This window comes from Myripristis murdjan, chromosome 4 (assembly GCF_902150065.1).
Source record: "Myripristis murdjan chromosome 4, fMyrMur1.1, whole genome shotgun sequence".
Lineage (NCBI taxonomy): Eukaryota > Metazoa > Chordata > Actinopteri > Holocentriformes > Holocentridae > Myripristis > Myripristis murdjan.
In genome coordinates this window covers 16,546,584-16,566,468 of record NC_043983.1, presented here as the reverse complement: position 1 = coordinate 16,566,468, position 19,885 = coordinate 16,546,584, and the positions used below count along the sequence as shown (strand labels likewise).

The window sequence follows — 19,885 nt, the reverse complement described above, 5'->3', positions numbered from 1 at the left end:
ATCCTACTGTTGGGATACAAGACACATGGCTGGCGGAGAGACCAAAAATCCCGGGCAAATGTGAGATTATCATAAAATAAAAAGTAATTAGTGAATTTGTACAATTTTATAATGAATGCTGTTAAATTTACTGGAAAAAATCCAAGAGTGGTCGCGGGAATGCGTTGCGCCTTAGACTGGACCTGCTGGGCGCTGTGTTTGTGCGCATTCATGTTTTTGGCCGTGAGCGCGCAGGATTATTCTGAGGACGACCAGATGATACTAGACCTGATCCGCCAGGACGAGAAGAAACCCGAAATCCTACCCGAACCTGCTGCTGAGTTCCTCAGGTGCAACAAGGTGATGCAAAACACTGTTCCAACATATTTACATATGAGATTATTTGACAACTTTGAAGATGCAACATCTAACTCTCTAAGACCTTACTTTTTGCCCAAATGGTGCATCATTCACCTGTTTGAAAACAGAATATGCTTTGTCACCCGCCTTCTCTTGCACATGTGGATATTGCATCTGTGTGTTCTGTGTTCTGTGCTCTAGGCAGCATGGCGTATGCCAGGTCAGTACCTGGTGATCCTGCGTCAGGGCTCCCATGACTCTCAAGTCCAAAGGACCATCAGGAGGCTGCAAGCCAAGGCAGTCAGGAGAGGATACCTGCTGGAGATCCTGCAAACCTACTCTAGAGCTTTGCACGGCTTCCTGGTCAAGATGAGCAGTGATGTCCTTCACATGGTAACTTCTGACCTCCAGCTCCTGTGCATGCTGCGGCACCCCTGAATAACAATCTCTAACACATCACAGCTTATCTGACCTCTTGGCTCCTCACCTTTGACCAGTGACCGGTAAATCAAAGTCTGGTTTAACAATGACCTCCAGGTGGTGACCATTAGGAGATTTTTTTCCCTTAAAAACATGTTTTCTATACATTATGTGAGCTTGACACTACTTATTGTGGTCCATCATGAAGTTTTATAAGGTGGCTAAATACTGAGCTGAAGGTAGGTTTGCCCTCCAAGTTGTGCATCACTTATGTTTGACTGTGTTCTCACTAGGCGGTGAAGTTACCTCATGTGGATTACATAGAGGAGGACTCGTCTATCTTTGCTCAAAGTGTCCCCTGGAACCTTAAGAAGTTACTGCAGCCTCACACCGCCACATCGGACACTGGGGAATACACACCACCTAGTGAGTTCCTCTATCTGTCTTTCACTCACACATGCACACACACAGTAATGAGATTTTGTGCCCATACACACCTCCTCTGTAGATGATGGCGGCATGGCAGAGGTGTATCTGATGGACGGCAGCGTTCAGAGTTCCCACAGAGAGATTGAGGGCCGTGTGCTCATCACAGACTTCAGCAATGTCCCTGAGGAGGATGGAGTCAGAGTTCACAGACAGGTTACACACTCCCACACACAAAGAAACTAGATGACTGCATGCTTATTTCTCAGTTCATCTTAATAATCTTTTTATACACTCTCTGCTCCCAGCTTAGATTATCAGCAAAGTCACTGACTGTCCAGTTGCAGATATTTCACTCTGCTGCTACTCTCACCAGATCACTCCTAAGTACAAGTTTGTCTCTGCTATAGGCCAGTCAGTGTGACAGTCATGGTACACACATGGCTGGGGTTGTGAGTGGGCGAGACTCTGGTGTTGCCAGGGGCACCAGTGTTAACCTGGTTCGTGTGCTCAATTGTCAAGGGAAGGGGACTGTATCAGGAGCCCTGGCAGGTATTATGCCCTCGAACTTCTCTCTTACCAGTTATCACCATTTTTCTCTATCACTCAATCCATTCAATTTCTGAACATCACCATGTAGGGTTGGAGTATGTCCGAGCAGCCTTACTGGCCCGTCCAACGGGTGCAGTAGTTGTGTTGCTGCCTTTCATCGGTGGCTTCAGCCGTTCATTAAACATGGCCTGTCGGGACATGGTGCGTGATGGAGCTGTGGTCATTGCTGCTGCAGGCAACTTTAGAGATGACGCTTGCCTCTACTCACCTGCCTCAGAGCCCGAGGTGCATGCACAGGCGCACACACACACACACACATTTAATATGGCAACTTTTGGCACCATGATTCTATCCAGACACGTACACACAGGCTTTACTTTAACTGCTCTCCTCTGTGTAGGTCATCACTGTGGGAGCCGTGAACTCAGCAGACCAGCCCGTGTCACTGGGAGCAGGTGGCACCAACTTTGGTCGGTGTGTTGATCTGTTTGCACCAGGCGATGATATAGTCAGTGCCAGCAGCGACTGCAGCACCTGTTTCACTTCCCTTAGTGGGACCTCCCAAGCTGCTGCCCATGCTGCTGGTATGACCACAGACATGCACACACAATAGCAAAACACAAAAAACACACTAAAAGAAAAACTTGTGTAACTGGAAATAAAGCTGTCTGTATTTTTTATTTGCTACAATAGTTTTTCTTTGCATGTGTAGGTATAGCAGCAGTGATCCTGTCCTCTAGTCCGAATGCATCATCAGTGCAGGTCCTCCAGAAGATGCTGCGTTACTCCATTAGCAACACAATCAACCCCCTGTCTCTACCTGAAACACACCGTCTCTCCACACCAAACCTGGTGGCAGCCATGCCACCTGATACAGCAGACAACAACACAGGTTAGCACCTAACACCCTCACACACGCGTGCACAGTAAATTAAATTTATCATTTGAGTGCAGTTTGCTCTGTGTGCCCATCTGGCTCAGTGTTACTGTATGTGTAGATGTGGAGCTTCTGTGTCGGTCAGTGTGGTCTGAGAGGTCCGGGGTCCTGACTGCTGACAAGGCAGTCATCAGCTGTCGTCAAGGTGAGGAGATGATGGGTTGTACCAGCTACGCCCCTGATGGGGTCCGCATGGGAGAGGCCATCATTGTGAGTTCAAAAAGACATTTCTTTATTTAAAAAAATCTGATGCAACCATTTGAGCACACTAGAAGGTGATAAACCTTCCATGCTGTTTTCCACAGGAAAATAATGGGCAGATGGATTGTGTTGCTCATAACGGGCCAGGGGGTAAAGGGGTGTATGCCGTGGCCCGTTGCTGCGTTGTGAGTGGTCTGCAGTGCCAAGTCCATTCCAGTTCTGAGGCTGGACAAGATGCTGAGTGTGTCAGCAAGCAACACTACCTGACTGGTAAGGGTACTCGGCACAAGATGCAACTACAGTCCTTGCTGGTGTGAATGACGTGTAAAAATGCTGCTGTTAACCTGAATCGCGCTGTAAGGGCGGCTGTCCAGCTGGGGTCACTGTTCTAATGTGGGAAGTTCAGAGGGATCAGTGTAACTGAGTTGGAGAAGTCAGTAAAACGTCTCACCCCAATGTTTTCATCGCACTTTTTAACCACTAAAATATGCATATACAAATCTGACATTTTTGATTTCTGTTTCTCATAAAAGCTTGCATTACCTGAAACTGTATTACTGTCATGATGATTCCAGGTTGGAGGTTTGGTCAGTGCTTTTTGCAGCTTTGTGTGAAAACCACTAATCCAGTTCAATGTGTATTGTAACCATGTTGGTGTAATTTTGCCTGACCATACTGGCTCATCTCTCCTTAGGCTGCAGTTCTTGGTTTGGTGCTGAGGTCTTGTCTGACTCACGTCCTCATCATGGTGAGCGGAGGCGTTGCATGGTGAGGGAGGGGGTGACATCGAACGCAGTATGCTGCCATGCTCCGTCTCTGGAATGTCACCTGTTGGAACACATATCATCTGATAGTGAGCAGGTGCGTATTTTGATAGGTAACATGCAGAGGAAATGTGTAAATGTCCATGTCGGTCCTTCTCTTACATTCCCTTTGAAATCATATCCTCTCCCTTCTTCACTGTTTAATGTTTTGGCTCTTCTCTCACAGGCTGAGGTGTCCTGTCCCTCTGGCTGGACTTTGACAGACTGCACTGCAGTCTCTCGGGGCTCTGCTATCTTGGGGCCGGTTGCTAAGGGCAACAGTTGCTTTGTCCGGAGTGCCACAGGAGTGGAAGGGGCAGCTGGCATCGCTGTGTGCTGTCGCATTCGACAACCACAGCAGCCTACCACGTCTCCTCACTCCTAGGCTCTTGCCACTTTGATGTCCAACACCTTGGAAGCAGAATATTGTCGGTTGTCAGGTGCTGAGTTGTCACCTTTGTCTTTGACCACTTTTACTCCTCTTTACTATACCTCTGAAAACACCTTAACCATTTGTATTCCGTCATGACTGTAAGCATCTCTGCAGAAGTGCTGGGTGTGCTTCATGGTTTAGGATTAGGTGATATGTGTTCCTTTAAGCATCTTGTACTGATGCTTCAGATTTATGAATGTTGCCTCATCTTGCACATGTACACTGACTTGGTAGCTTTTTTGAAACCACGTCATATATGATTCTTTATCCTTGAAACATGAGCAATAATTTTGTACCTTTATAAAGCATTTCCAATAAAAATGTTATCCTGGAGATGTGCTCTTTCATAACTTGGGGGAACGACATACAACAAAAAGTAGCAAGTCATGACCCCTTTCTATGTAGCAGATAAGCAGATGTATGTTTCTGATTGATAGAGGTCAATCCAAGTTAAAGCTACAATCACCTTCAGATCTTTTAAATCCATTTCTTTAACTATACAGAGGAAAAGAGGAAGAAGAGACATAGCATTTGGTTTGAGGCAGATTTAGTGTAGTAGCAATTAAAGTGCTTTTGGACAGGATAAGACGATAACGTGCCAAGCACATCAGCTTCAGTGTGTCAACAAGTGCAATGCTGCAGGGGCTTGTAGGCAAGTAGTTTCCCGTGTTTTCAGAACATGATCGTCCTAACCCTCACCCTTTCCATGGCATCCAGGCCAAAGAAAGCCTGGGCTCAGAGCAGCTCTTGGATGAAAGAGTGAGAGATAACATAGACTGCATAGAGCAAGCCACAGCCACAGTCATCTGACAGTTTGAAAAATTAGAAGGCTACTGAAATACTCATACTCAAATATAAAAGAATGCACAACTCATTGTACCTTGACATGAATGTGGTTTGGCAGAATTCCAATTTTTCCCAGCCAAAGCCAAAAAAAAAACCTAGACTTGCAGTAGGTTTACGAACAAAAACAAAGGGTCTTTAAAAACTCGATGGTCTGATGAATACGCGATACACTTATATCACACTTGTGTATGAGGAAAACCACAGGGACAGCTATCCATTATGTTGTGTAACAACCTATGCCACAGTGCATTGATAGGTGGAGACAAGTTTAATTGCCACAGGATACCTGGACATCTTTATCAGGAGCAATTCCTCATAGCAGCCGTCTGTCCATCTGTGCATGGATTACTGATCGAGTGAATTCAGTTCATGTTGGATTGAGCTGCTCAGGTCACCTGCTCTGAGAATCTGTGGGAGATATCCAGTAAAGGTCAACTTGAGAACCATATAATTCAACGTGGATCAGAGGCCAGAAATAAGTATAATCCAATATTGGGACATTAGAACATTTTGTACCATAGTTATCTGGCACTCGCCAACTGAACTGAACTACGTACTGAATACTTGGACCACAACTGTGAACAACACACAAAAAACAATGTTTGCAAAAGGTTGTGCATTCCAGTTTATTTTATATCAAATTTCCCCATAATCAAACTCTGATGTACAAATTAAAACTGGGTTTTAACATGCATTACAGAATCCTGCCATGACTTTCGGAAGTGAATGTTCAAAATTGAATGACAGTAAAAACCCGTATAGATGCCAATCCCTACCCACTTAACCATCCCTCCCTGCATCCCAGGGATAAAAAGAAAAGATTGTTTGGAAGCCTTTTAAAAAGTACTTCTGGTGCTGTATAGGGGCGAACCTAGACTCTGGGCTGAGCTCGTCTCATGTTGCCATGGCCTCTTGTCACTCGGCGCAGACTGCATGCAGCTCCATCAGAGAGCACATAGCCAGCCACAGAGAAGGGGTGTGGATTTGTGAAAGTAAGTGCGAATTTGAGAATTACACAGCAAACAACACAAGGGGCTGGTTTATCCTCCATCAAACAGTACAGTAAAGACAAACTTCACCACCACTCACTGTCACACATGCAAAGGTGCCAGAGAGCACAGGGTCACATTCACGTCTAGTGAGATAAGAGAGGAAAATGGGCTGAGTGGTGCCGAGAGGCAATCAGAGTGATTTCCCTATCCTAAGACCCCATGGCAAGGATGCAGAGGAGCCTTAGCAGATTGACCTCATGTTGACTCCAACTGAAAAAATAAAATTTGCATGATTGCTAAGTAGGTCCTCACACTGTAAACATTGACCTGTTAAAGCTGAGAGCTAATATGCTAAGCTAGTTTGGACTCTTTCTGATACCAGAGCCAATCAGAGGGTGAAGAGCCCTTCAAACTGACTGTGAATGCTCAAGAACGCACAGAATGTGGTTCTCTTTCTGAACGTCTGTCAAACTAGTTAGCATAAATCGCTATCTAATCTACAATGTGTCTCTGCTCTAGTCTACATTGTGTGAAAAGAAGCAGCATTTTACCATCGCAAAAAACCCTGTCCTGTCCAGCTAAACCCTGTTTTAATAGGGCATAGACACTCGCAAATCCCACCCCCCACCCAGAATACACACAGGATCCAGATAACAACCAACAGTTACATTCCTACAGTCCTTGGCTCGGAACACACAGAGGAAATTCCCCCATCGTTTTGGGTCTAGTGGGAATGAGGAAGCCCTATTGCAGTCCCAACTGCAAGATTGTAAATGACCAGATGAGAGACTGATGTGTTGTGACAGTCAGGACAGAAGGAGCAGACTTTAACCTCTTCTCAGAGAGAAGTGACAATACAGTGTCAAAGAAGTGGGGCAGGGGACCGATCGGGAGGTTAAGGCACTTCAAGTCTCCCGATGACTAGGTTAGGGCAATGGTTTACATGGGAGTTTTTCTTGGGCTACATTTGGGTTAGATTCCTCTGTGTGTGTTTCCAAAGGTAGACGAAAGCAAAGGCAAAACAAAAAGAAAATCCATTGGCAAATCAAACCTGATAAAGCACAGAGGTAACAGTGAAGCGAGGAGGACCTGTTCTTTGTGTTTTTGTGAGTGAGTGAGTGAGTGAGCGAGCGAATGTGCATATGTTTGCATGTTGTTCTAGCATAGTGCTTTCGTCTGTGCATATGTGTGTATGTATGCATGTATGTGTGTGTATAACATTGGCACCAAAAATAAAACATGTTCCTGAGCTCCCCTCCAGTCAGCACTGACGGCCCACCACTGCTGGTCTGTGCACTCACACAGCAGCTTTACTTGCATAAGGCATGAGTCCCTCACCCTAAACTTCCTTTCCAAATTCATCCCAACTAGAAGAAGCCAGCAAAGTAAACACATAAAACACAGAGAAACGCAAGAAAAGAGTAAAATCCAGCAGATGAGCTGCTCGTCAGCCAGAAAAGGAAAAGAGAGTGCTGACCAGGGCGTGGCTCTTTCCAGATTTGCTTCGGGCCTGGTTCTGTCCAGTTTCTAGGACAAGGCCTGTCATACTGCATTCCCATGGCTACACTGCGGATACCAGGGTCAAAGATTCAGTCACAGGCTGAGTGGCTTGCTATAAGGGCTTGCTATCATGTGTCTGCATATGTGGCACTGGGGATATAAGTTGCTCTAATGTGTCAAAAAGCAAAAGAGGAAGAGGAGACACGTGTGAGGAGGTGGGACGTGCCCTCCTCTAGAGGAACTGACCAGTGCTGCTGTGCATCACAATAGACTGGGTTGGACTATAAAGTGCTTACTTAACTCCACCACTGTTGCGTGCTAGTGTGTGTGTGTGTATTGGTGTTCCTGTACATGTGCACACACTTCTGTATGCAAGTTCCTCTAGAGCAGGTGAGGTGACGCTACCTCTTGCAATTACATGGTTGTGGAGAAGAGCACAGGAGACTTTAAAATATTATTTTACATTGGAAATTACATCTATGAAACAAATCTTTACAATATGAATATGTCTATGTAGATACATTGGCAAATATGAGCAAAAAAAATTGTTAAAACACAACACAACCCCATCCTCAATATTTTTGTCATTCTGAGTGAATGAATGAATAAAAGGATAAACTGAAGTCATCCATTATCATGGAAGGTTTCCACTTCCCTATAATCAGCTCTCCTGCCCTTAATGATGATCCAGCTCCAGTAACTCCTGGGCTGGTCTGGCAGGAAGTGATTCATGTTTTATTCACAGCTCCTTCATTGCCATAGCGACTGAGAGAATAAGTGTTCTGATTGGCTGTAGTGGAGTCCTGACCAATCAGAGGTGAAGTGCAGTCTTTCTAGTGGCTGCCGAGAGCTGTGCTGCCTCTCCATTGGAGGGATCCTGCTGGTTGGATGAACTAAGGGTCTACATCCTCTAAATCGCTCTTCGAATCACCAAGCATCATGGGAGACTCAGAACCCTGAAAGAGAGACAGAGAGGATCGTTAGAAAGAGAACAGAGTGATGCGGCCTTTTTATGAGGGACGGAAACACAGTTTGTGCAGGAATAGCCGTACACTACGTTGTGTGACAGTGGGACCGTAATCTCTAATCAACACACTCATAACTCCTCCGTCTCCATTAGCTTTAGTATTCATGCATGTGCCACAAATAATCTGTCAGTATTAACTGTTGTGTGGGCACGCTAATACGGCACAGCAGGAGTGCTTTTGACAGAAGCCAGAGCTGAGCTGGTCATGGGGACATGGCACAGGGATACCTGTCGGAGACTGCGGTCAGCATTTTCATTTGCTGGGCTGCCATCAGAGCCATTACTGCTGCCAGACTGCTCCTTCTCATTTAACAGTGCTGTGGCATAGGCCAAAGTATCCTAGAGAGATGGAGACACACACACACACGCAGAAGATTACACATACAAGTAACTATACAAGAGAGGGACAAGAAAAAAAAAAACAGGTACCAGCCACGTTTGTGTACCTGTGCTGAGATAGTGCGCTGGAAAGTTTTATTGGTGGATGTCTCGTTGGAGACGTTGCTCTGTGGAGTCCAGTAATGTTCTGACATCTAAGAGAAGAAGAAATATGATGGAAAAACACAATAACAGGTGCTATATTAGAAAGAGTTTCAATCACAGTGTATAAAACTGTATAAAATGCGTTCATCCCATATAAGCACTGATGTGGCATTTTAGAGGCTTACTTTTTTCTGTAACCACTGCACCGCCCAGCTCCAGTGACCAGACAGATCCTTAAAGTAATCTTTAGCTGCGGTGCACCTGGTGAAGAAAGGTGATTCAGAATTCTGCATTGCCCTTATTTTATCTAAGATAATAATAACAATGTAATAATAATAATAATAATAATAATAATAATAATAATAATATAATATATAACTAAAATTGCCCAGAATTAAGAATTAAGTATTTCTCTGAGAATTTCTATTCCTGTATAGCCCTGACCTCGGACCTCAAGAGAAACTCACTTTTGGGCCAGTGTGACCAAGAACTTGACACACTGGTAGCAGCGGCTGCTGTCAACATTGTTGCTCTGGTGCATCAAAGCTGTGGAAGGAGAGCAGTCAGTTACGCCTTCTTACACACATACTATGTGGATTTAGCTGTCACAAAAATACAGATGTTAGACTATGTTATAGTGGCACAGTGGTTCACCAACTGTGTTAGTAAGAAAAAAGTTCACTCTGAAGTCTTTTTTGCCGTTTGCTGTTGTTTGACCTAACACAACCTACCTAATAGGCCTTTCTCTGACTCAAAAGCATACTTGAGTCTCTGGGTTTGCAGAGGGTCTTCTACTACCTGAAGATGAAAGATTAATGTAATGGTTAATAAAGCTGATCATAATTTGGATCAAACTAATCATGAGGTGATTACTCGCTGAGTTAAGGATGGAGACAGACTGACAACTGCCACTCACCAGCAGCTCCTGAAGCATCTGGAAAATGTTCTTTAGCTCGTGAGGTGGAGCCGTCTCCAGCTGGGTCTGTGACACACAAACCATTCGAGAGCTCGTCATCGACGTGTTTGATGGCTCAGACAGCTATGCATGTAAGGTTTTAGCAGCTTTCTTACCTTGAGTAACTGAAGGACTCCCAGGGAGAAAGACTCGTTACAGTAAGAGCAGTAGGTGATCATCTCAATCAGGAGGGACAAGGGACCTGACAGCTCACGCATAGCAAACATCACCTGATGGATACACAACGTAAGAGAAATTTTACTCCCAGGCTGATAACCTTTAACAAATCCTCACCTAAACACTATGAGCTGTTGGTCTATGTTACCTCTAGAAGATAGGGCTGCCCCTCTGGAGTGAAGAGTGAGGCCATGATGTCTGAGTGGAGGGGTAGGAGAGGGCTGGCGGACGGGATGCTACTCACACTCAGCTTCAACACTCCTGGAGCTGAAGAACACAACAGGTGAGAAAATACAGTCAGACTGTAAAGGTGGATCATAGGAAAATATCAAACCTGCAGTGATTATGACTCACTCTGGGTGCGGTGTGTGCTGAGGTCCGAGTGCAGAGTGATGAGAGCCAGAGTGCTATGGAGGTGAAGGAACTCCCGAGCCTGGGCTGGACTCCACCGCCGGTTCTGTAGCAAGAGAAAGATGTTGCCAAAATGTCAGACTGGAGCCTGTGTTATACCACAGTCAGCTGAACTGTTGCTTTGCTCACAAGCGATAAGCTGTGTTCAAAGACAGAATGTTCCAACTGCATAGAAAAAACGATCAACTTAACTTGTAGGCTATTTGTGGTAAGATGCAAAAATGTATGATCAATAATGCACAAGCCCAAAACCACTACAAGGAATGCATTTTCATTTTTTTATTTTTAGGTTTTTGCAATGCAAAACAGAGTACAAACAAATGACACATAAAAAAAGAGCATATGTACTTCAGCAGTCAGTTGGTCTGAATGAAGCCTTGTCGGCTTCCACAAACTCAGATTTACCTGGTTATGCTGCAGCCTGATTAGGGCTAAAACAAAACTGATCCTGGAAATTTTTAGTTTTTTTGCACCTTATATCAGCATTTTATTATTTTGTGTAACAGAGCAAATTTTAAATGAAATGGTATCAAACAACGTTTGTTCCAATACCACAAAAATTCTGTGACTAATCACTGTGAAAATGATTAACTATTTACATTTTAGGCATTTTGGTGATACTACTTTCAGAAGTGTCCAAAGTTTCCAAAGAGAGCAAGGCCAGAATAAATTTAAACAAGATGAAAAACACCATAATCAGAGTGACTTAACAGCAAAAAGTGCAAGGGACAGAATCACAGTGACAAAGTGACAAGAATCGAGGTGCAGTATTAAACACAAGTAATTATGCAGCCCTACCTGGTTGTTCTGCCTGTTGGGGCCCAGCAGGAAGATGAGCATCCGCCGATAAGCAGAGTGTTTCAGCAACAACTGACAAGGATTGTAACCCTGGGACAGAGAGAGAGAGAGAGCACAAAAAGAATAAGAAATAAAATCTCTTCAATTATAGTGCACAAATATTGTAGTTATTATTTAGTGCTTTCTTACCCTCTGAGCGAAGTTACTGAAGAGGCTAAAGTACTGTGCACAGTTTTTGACATTCTCAGGGACGTCTTTGTCCAATAAAGAGAGCAGAGCGTCAGTCAGGCCGTCCAGTCCTGGGTCACCAAAGTGAAGAGCGCTTTCTAAGGTCTTCTCCAGGATAGATGCCACCACTACCCTGACCTCCCTCACGCTGCATTCCAGCAGACAAACCCTAAGAGGAGAGTGAAAGGGGAAATAGGAGGTGAGGCTTGTAGAACATATGGCATTCAGCATTTTACATCCTCGATGAAGGAGCAATATAAGGGAGGATCACTGTATATGCAAAACGTATATGCTGTTCACACATTACTACGCTGAAAAACGGACACCAGGACCTCTTCTCATCCACACACAGTTCTGCAAGGACAGTACTACCACTACAATGTACTGCTGTTTGTGTGTGGGAGAGAGCACGCTAATTATTCTTTCCCAGAAGACGTGGTTGTTGTGCTGGCAGGTTTGGCCTCGAAAAATACGGCAGAGTATGAGACCATGTTTCTCCTCTCTGTTGTGAGGGGCTGGGGTGTGCTGTGGCCCAAAACGTCCGATGTTCGACAACCAATCACATCTTAGAGCTGTATGATCACCCCATGCCTCTATACAGAGTGGTGGAAGAGTGGAAGCCAACACCTTTCTCTCTTTCTCTTTCTCTCTCTCTCTCTCTCACACACACACACACACACACAGTGGGGTAAACTATACCCTTCCACCGGCTGGTTTTACGTGTTTACATTCCAGAGACAGGCCTACTCTTTCAGCCAATCAGCATCTAGTGAGCAGGCCGCGCCCGTACAAGTGGTTTTAATCCTTCTGTTGGCACAGGCATGACTGCAAGTGTGCTCAACAGTGCTCTAGGTGCCATCACAATTTCAGATGGTGTGGGTCGAATTAGAAACATTAAAGAGAGCTTGGGGCACCCTCACATTCTGAAGGTAGAAGATCTAAATGAGCACAGATAAAAATGAGGCAGGGGAGCTGTGCTGGGAGCTGCTGACTCTGTAGTATTGAATATCACCAGAACAGCTACAATAGTGCAGCAGTGATTGCACTCCTGACTCAGGCAAACCCCCACAAAATCACCCTGCCAACATACATTCTAGGTTGCTCAGAACTGTACAGATGAAGAAACTGCACTGTATCGTTTTGTCCACATCAGTCTGCGAGTACAGTCTTAATGCTTAAGTTGACCGGCAAACATTTGAGATGGTGCAGTTACTTAGACACCTTTTCTCCAGCAGGTAGACATATAACTTCCCATCTCCGTTTCCATGATCCTTCGAACCCATGCGAATTAAAACAGTAAGCTAATACATGCTTGCATACAATCAACAATTTCAACTCAAGCTTGAAAATATTTTTTTTTCTCCACTGTTACAACCTACTCTGATTAACTGGCAGGTCCACCAACAATTTTTTAACACCATTTGTACATCTGTGCTTGGTCTTTGTTATTATGGCAACTTGTAATTCCTGTTGATATTCACATGTTCTGTCTCTTACTTTTACTTCTCTTTCAATATTGTTTTACATTCTATGCATCTTGCTCTATGTATTGCTGTGTTTGTGCATTTTATGTAGCTTTTGCACTTGCTCTTATTGTGTAGTGCTATGTGCATTATATCTATTTTTCTATTTTCTTGTTACACTGCAAAGTGTTTTGAAACCCATGCTGATGATACGGCACTTTAAATACATTTTGACTTGACTTCCATCAGTTCAGTAAACTGCAGGTTGTGCTGACTTCTTGTACTGAAACAAACAGAAACATCTAAGTTGTTTGGCTAGGAATTTCTCTCTGTAGTTTGCATGACACACAGCCTCTGCTAGATTCCTCTTGCTTGTGTTGGTAAAGTGTGACAACAAGGTTTAAGAAGAGGTGCAGGCATGTCATACTGTTAGTAACCACAGAGGTTAAGCAGCTGGGTAACAACACTGACCTGGTGATCTCTCTCCCCTCTGGTCCAACCAGGTACTGCACCATCCACTTGCACGCCTCACTGCTCTTAGACAGCAACACCTCCACTGTCGCCATCCACTCCTCCGTGTCCACCCTGAGAGACACACAGAGAGAAACAGTAAATATTCATGATTTACGTTTCATGAACATGTTACAACCAGAGAACATGTTTTCATGATAATATGTGGATGAGTGTGTGCAGTATGTGTGTGTACCTGAGTTTCTTCTTAGTGTGCAGGTAGGTGTGAAACAGGAAGTGAACAGCTAGCTGAAGACTCTCTTTGGCCATGGCCTGGTAGTTTGGATGCTTCAGCTTTGTCTGCAACATACACACAAAGAATTTTAGATCAGTTCTTTATTTACACATAACGTGTTAGAACTGCACAATCAACATAACTGCAAATAGTGATTTTATGTTTCCACACATAATAATCATGTAATTTGGCAATATTTAAAGTGTTGTATTTTAATTGCCCTGAAAATGCCAATGTGGTATTTCATACTTTCACTCTGCATGACAAATCACAAGCTTTGATTGTGCAGCTTGCATCTGTGTGACCAAAATTAAAATTAAGCTAGAAAAGTAGGAAGCTTGGATGAGAAACAAAGAAACCTGCAATAGGGCATCTTAGGTAAAACACAGTGATCATTAAAGTAGAAATAAATAAATCAGCCCACGCTGGATGGGAAATCCCTCTGCTCAGTCTGATCATGAGAACATTCAATTCAAAAAAGCTAATCAATGTCATTTTGATTTTTGACATTTGACTTTTGTTTTAAATGAGGTGACAGCTAAAAAAATTCAAATGCCTCTAAAAGTCTGCCTTAAGGTTGTAACTCCATTCCCAGTAATAAAGCAGCAATTTTTGTACAACAACAGTACAAAAAAAAAAAAAAAAAAGATTCTGCTAATAAATAATGAAAAACTGCACTGAAAAAGTGAAAATGCATGTTGAAGAGCAATAAAATAATTTTGTTTCCTGGAACTGAGACAAATAATTATGATTAATGATCCCAAAATTTATCAGGGTTAGCATGTTTGCCATAGCATCGCAGCCCTATGCTCTGTTTACTGTACATAGTCAGACACACACACACACACACACACACACACACACACACACACACGGTGCAAACACATACTGCATTGACAGAGGCCAGGGAGAGCGTGAAGTTGAAGTAGTCACTGTTGTAGACATCTCTGTTCCTCATGAACTTCAGATTTTCATCTCTCACCATCTACACAAGAGACAGAGAGGGTTTGAAGTCAGACAATCCCATGACTTAAATCATTTTAACTTTGACTGAAGTTAATGTTGAGGTAGAGTGGAAACACGCTCTTCTTCACTACAGCTTCCACATTATGTCCAGAAGTTCTGACACTGGTAGCCTGATGCCATTTTACCTGGTAAATGCTGGCGGGCATCTTCTCTACAAACAGGCCCTTCTTTTCTCCTTTTCGGACCAGACGGGTGAGGAGGGTGAGGCGGTCATTGTTGGCCCTGGGAGGCCGAGGAGACGATTGAGGGGAAACATCAGGGGAGGAGGGGGCGGACCTGGGAACACACCAAGGTGATAATGCATCATCATTTCATGGAAACTGGAAATCAAGTAGCTTCAAATTTGTCAACATTAACATCTTGCTCAGGAACTGCTCATTATTATACATCTGTGTGTGTGTGTGTGTGTGTGTGTGTGCGTGGGTGTGTTGACTTACAGTGTGAGGTCCTCAGCCTCCTGCCTCATGACGCTGACTCTGCTTTTCTTGGGCAGGACAGGAGAGTTCTGGTCACTAATCCTCTGATAGAACAACATGTAGGCGTTCCAGTACCTCCTCCGCACATCAGGGTATGGATTGGCTGAACACACACACACACACACACACACACACACACACACACACACACAAACAGTTTTGCACAGTGTCAGTCTGTCATGAAGTAAAGTGTACAATATCGCTGAGAAACACACATAAACACACACCCTTACATAGATTCAGACTCAACAGGAGAGACTTACATTGGTCATAGACTTTGGGGCGGTACTCTCCTCCAAAGCATTCATACTCCAAGGTTTCATCATTCATATCAAACTCCTCCACCACGTTGTCATTAAACTTGTACCAACGTCCACGAGCACTACCTCTGAAAGAACGATGGATAAAGAGTGATGAGGGACAGATGTTGGAAACAGATAAAAACAACAGCTGAAATGAGACTATCATATTTCCCCAATTAATCGCCGCCTGGTTCTTTTAAACGCCTGCGGTCTGCACCCATTTTGCGTATTAAACGCCCATCCGAATAACCGCCGGGGCGATTATTTGCATTATATTAAGGTAACCCAAAATAAGGCTATTCACCTTATTTTTGTAGAAGTAAACAGTTAGCCACACAATAACTGTGCGGCACTTCTGTTTTCTGTCAAAATAAGAGAGCTAGCTAACGTTAGGAAAAAAAGCGTGTACCGTAATCTTAAATCGACCGACTGTAAATATGTTGGACAGTAACTGTCATCACAATAATGGCCTGGTGCAGGTCTGTGCAAAAATAAATAAAGGCCTGCAGCGAATAGCCGCCTGGTTCTTTTAAACGCCTGGGGTCCAAGTTGATTTTGCGTATTAAATGCCCGGGCTATTAATTGGGGAAATATGGTATTTACTCTCTTGAAACTGGAAACTCGACATATCCTTCAAAATAAATAAATAAAAACACACATATATACATAAGATGCATATTATTATACTGGATCAGAGAAAGCACTGACATGACAAAACCCTACTACAGCTCTCCTTGTCACACTAAGCTAAGTGTGGATTAGTAATTTGTCACTGTTGTGATACAACCTGATGGCTGTGGGGACAAAACAGCCTCTCTAGGAGTTAGTCATTACTCACTTAGTTAAAACTTTTTAAACACAGATAAAGACATTCTGATTTAAAACAGTTTATAGAGTAAAATAGAGTAAAAATTCACAAATAAACTGATTCACAAGAGCAATTCTTTGAGGCAGGCGCTCTGTTTCAAGAGCGCCTCACTGGAGTACAGCTGTGTAACTGAGACCCATCACCTGTAAGCTGACCTGCCAACCTGGTGACTTTCGTGAGCTCTGTCTAAACCCCCTATAGATGACCACCAAACAAAAAGTCACTGACTGGATGACTGGATTACTGAATTAGAGGCAGCTCCAGACAGTGTCCATCTTCCTGGCAAAAGTTCAACTTCCTGAGAACAAACTTTCTTTGTTGTAATTTTAAGTGGAAATTGGGGCAAGAGAGAGAGAGAGAGAGAGAGAGAGAGAGAGAGAGAGAGAGGGAGAGGGAGAGGGAGAGGGAGAGAGAGAGAGAGAGAGAGAGAGAGAGAGAGAGAGAGAGAGAGAGAGAGAGAGAGAGAGAGAGAGAGAGAGAGAGAGAGAGGAAGAGCGAGAGAGAGCAGGGAACCAAATATTAGATTCTGTGGTCTCTTCACATTCTAGTTCTCCAGTGAGTGTTCTGCCTTCAAGAGCCAGACATCTGGAGATGGTTACAGAAGAAACCAGGAGCCCACACTGAGTCTAATGCTGCATTCATGTGCCCCAAGGAGGTCCACTAGCCTCCAAAAGAAAAAAAAAACAAAAAAAAAAAAAACAATCAGACTGAAAAAGCAAGGTATTTTGTTCATCTACACCACAAATCACTGGTTATGTTTGCAACATCAAAGCTGGCGGGGGACCTGGGGCATAAAACGAGAGAACTTGGTAGTACTAAGTCCAACCAAGCACATGAAACCAGTGTTAGTTTTAAAGTTGGTTACAGAGAACATTACCTCTTGAAAATGTATTCATCCAATTATGCATGATAGGAGGAATACTTGAAATACTGTGCATCATGGCGTTTCTTACCGTCGGTCCTTGATGAAGGAGTAGTAGTGTCCGGCATGTGCCTGGCCGCTGTGGACAACAACTCCCACCAGTTCATAGTTTTCAGAAATGGTCACTTTCTTCCTGGGTGACCCTCCTGCTGCTCCATCGCCCCGCCCCTCCCCTCCTTCTCCGCTGCAGTCCTGACGAGCCATGCCGGAGACTGTGTATGGCTCCATGTTCAACACCCAAGGAAACTGCACACATAGAAATAATAAGAGTTAATGGAAATGACCCTTCAACCCAAGGAATTGTGTTGGTATCAACAATTAATATAATTCTTAGTTGAAGAAACAGTTCACTCCGACATACCAAAAAGTTTTCCACATTTTTATTTTTTTTACCCTGATACAATGATCCCAGTTTCCCACTACCCAAATACAATGGAGCTGGATGGGCATTCATTTGTGGAGGTCAAACAGTGATAAATTTGGAAAGCGACAGTTATTGTCAAAAAAATGATGATGATACCCAGCAGACTCCAACCCTGAACTGTATAGGTGAGCTAACTGTGCTGTATCACAACCCTAGTAGGTGAAGACTTTTGATGGTAACTATTTCCTGGTGAAGAACACTGGCAAATTGTATCTAGTATCTGCACCCAATGAGTATGAATCAGAAGCAGTCTGTCATGTTCTTTGGCAAGAGACAGTTCCCAAAGCAACTCTTTGCCCCTTAGTGCTGTGGATTTTGTGAGTTATATATGTCACTGTTTTGGCACAGACTTTTTGCTGTTGAGTTTTTCACATGTAAATTTTTGACAGGTAAGATAGATAAAAAAAAAAACAAAACAAAACAAAACACATATCCATATATATATATATATATATATATAGAATTAGGTAACCTCAAATTAGATGTAGGATCTGGATCATACCCTGATCTGCTCGTCATATTTGATGGAGCGACCACTTTCCCAGTCAAAGCCAAAGCGCATGAGGTGGATACAGAGAACGCTGGGCAGGGATTTGATGCATGTTCTCTTCACAGTCGTCCTCTGTTGAGAGACATAAGCATATGCACACACTCATCAAGGATGCACAATATCAGTGTAGAAAAATAAAAGCATGCTGACAATTATACAGACCTTCTCCTTGCATTTCTCACAATAGTAGGCATTACTGCCCTCCAGCACCTCCCCCCTGACAAATTGGTCCAATGAGATCTCTAAACTCTGACAGGAGGTCACGCCCAGGTTCAGGGCCATGAAGGTTTCCTCACGCTCATACCTGTGTAATAAAGGTCGAGGGTCACATAACAGTCAGGCCATGATCGAAATGACTCACTATTCTTGAACTTTATCAATAAACTAGAAAGCATTTGGGCTCACCGGTGAGGACAGTCTTTGCAAATCTTCTGGTCAGAGAAGATGCCCTGGAAAGTGTTTTTGAAGATCTGTTCGCGACCAATTTTCTGGCAGAAAGGGAGTCACATCATTATTATGTCATTTGGCCATTATATGTCATTGTGTTATTATATTTGATGCAGTTTGTGTGTTTAGGTGCTGATGTGTGTGTGTTTTACCTTGAGATGTTCATCTAGCTGGTCCACCAGGCTGGTGAAGAACTCATAAGCATCTTGCTGTTCTCTCACGTACAACTCCTTGTTCCACATCTTGAAGATCTACAAGAGACGTAAAAATTAAACACATACAACTCCTTAGACAAAACAAAAACACAATGTACTGTACTGTCAAAATGAACATATCCGAGCTAAACAGTGAGACAGTGAGATACACTGTACCACCTTGCCAAAACCTGGTTCAGTATGTCTCAATCTTAAGAGGTTAAAGGAAAAGTCTGCTATTTTGGAACCATGGCACAATTTACAGATTTGAGGAGAACTTCAAGAGAAGATTCTGAGCGTATACACCAAGCATTGTTATCTTAGTTTTTCAAAACCGATTTACAACTGTCCTATTGAGCAATGTTGTAATTTAGCGGGAGCCTGCAGCATATCGATGAGGCTCAGTGCTGAAGCGACCAGTGAAATGACGGTCTCTGAAACGGTCTCATCGTCTGAGGATGATGCCAGATAATCTGTAAGTAGAGCCTAGGTTTTAAAATACCGAACTTGTCCTTTAATAATGATGTATGCTGGGAGCGGTGAGAATGGCGTCACTGGCGAATTAAAGAGAATTCTTCATAAGTATTACTGTAACTACTCTTGTTTGAGTGACATATCTGGCAACCGATAAAAGTTAATGCTCAAAGGCTGAACACATTCCAATTAGAGCGCATCAGTCAGCTTGGTCTAAGGTTCACAGACGGTCAACATCCAGCTACAGTTGAGTGAGAGGTCTGGCTCCTCAGGCTAACTGTGTGCTACCTTCCAGAAGTTTTCAGGTACGTAGTACTGCAGTTTGCTCTCCATCAGATGGCCAAACAGAGACTGGACCTGGCAGAAGACACTCTCCTCTGGCTGCTCTGTGTCATCTTCAATAGACAGGAAAGCCTGAAGACAGATGCAAACATTAACAAAAAACATCCAAACAAAAGGATTCACC

At 43.6% G+C, this 19,885-nt stretch overlaps 2 protein-coding genes across 3 annotated transcripts in view; one reads left to right on the top strand and one right to left on the bottom strand.

Moving 5' to 3' along the window:
• Nucleotides 1-30: 30 nt before the first annotated feature.
• On the top strand, nt 31-4,385 carry pcsk9 (proprotein convertase subtilisin/kexin type 9). The gene is made up of 12 exons (XM_030049799.1): nt 31-339; nt 541-732; nt 1,053-1,185; nt 1,268-1,401; nt 1,596-1,737; nt 1,826-2,022; nt 2,138-2,321; nt 2,450-2,629; nt 2,736-2,884; nt 2,980-3,145; nt 3,570-3,736; nt 3,866-4,385. Exons 1-12 carry the CDS (start codon nt 112-114, stop codon nt 4,061-4,063), a joined length of 2,070 nt encoding a protein of 689 aa, XP_029905659.1. The 5' UTR covers nt 31-111; the 3' UTR covers nt 4,064-4,385.
• A 1,173-nt stretch (nt 4,386-5,558) lies between these two features.
• The window catches only part of usp24 (ubiquitin specific peptidase 24), a 37,288-nt gene continuing 22,961 nt past the window's right edge, over nt 5,559-19,885 (bottom strand). For both annotated transcript variants that reach the window (XM_030048929.1, XM_030048930.1), the window contains 24 exons: nt 19,708-19,833; nt 18,904-19,002; nt 18,710-18,792; nt 18,467-18,608; nt 18,257-18,376; nt 17,362-17,576; nt 15,502-15,626; nt 15,200-15,341; nt 14,888-15,038; nt 14,626-14,721; nt 13,698-13,801; nt 13,463-13,576; nt 11,490-11,697; nt 11,301-11,390; nt 10,446-10,548; nt 10,240-10,358; nt 10,031-10,144; nt 9,876-9,941; nt 9,691-9,757; nt 9,427-9,505; nt 9,145-9,220; nt 8,923-9,009; nt 8,705-8,815; nt 5,559-8,405 (listed from right to left, as the gene is read on the bottom strand). In XM_030048929.1, coding sequence (XP_029904789.1) covers nt 8,343-8,405; nt 8,705-8,815; nt 8,923-9,009; nt 9,145-9,220; nt 9,427-9,505; nt 9,691-9,757; nt 9,876-9,941; nt 10,031-10,144; nt 10,240-10,358; nt 10,446-10,548; nt 11,301-11,390; nt 11,490-11,697; nt 13,463-13,576; nt 13,698-13,801; nt 14,626-14,721; nt 14,888-15,038; nt 15,200-15,341; nt 15,502-15,626; nt 17,362-17,576; nt 18,257-18,376; nt 18,467-18,608; nt 18,710-18,792; nt 18,904-19,002; nt 19,708-19,833 — 2,700 coding nt within the window. In that variant the 3' untranslated portion in view covers nt 5,559-8,342. The remainder of the gene's footprint in view (nt 8,406-8,704; nt 8,816-8,922; nt 9,010-9,144; nt 9,221-9,426; nt 9,506-9,690; nt 9,758-9,875; nt 9,942-10,030; nt 10,145-10,239; nt 10,359-10,445; nt 10,549-11,300; nt 11,391-11,489; nt 11,698-13,462; nt 13,577-13,697; nt 13,802-14,625; nt 14,722-14,887; nt 15,039-15,199; nt 15,342-15,501; nt 15,627-17,361; nt 17,577-18,256; nt 18,377-18,466; nt 18,609-18,709; nt 18,793-18,903; nt 19,003-19,707; nt 19,834-19,885) is intronic.

Coding starts and splice junctions, on each gene's coding strand:
- pcsk9 (XM_030049799.1), top strand. CDS start 112: ATGAATGCTGTTAAATTTACTGGAAAAAATCCAAGAGTGGTCGCGGGA. Junction 1,186..1,267: donor TGGGGAATACACACCACCTA/GTGAGTTCCTCT, acceptor CCTCCTCTGTAG/ATGATGGCGGCATGGCAGAG. Junction 2,322..2,449: donor AGCTGCTGCCCATGCTGCTG/GTATGACCACAG, acceptor TTGCATGTGTAG/GTATAGCAGCAGTGATCCTG.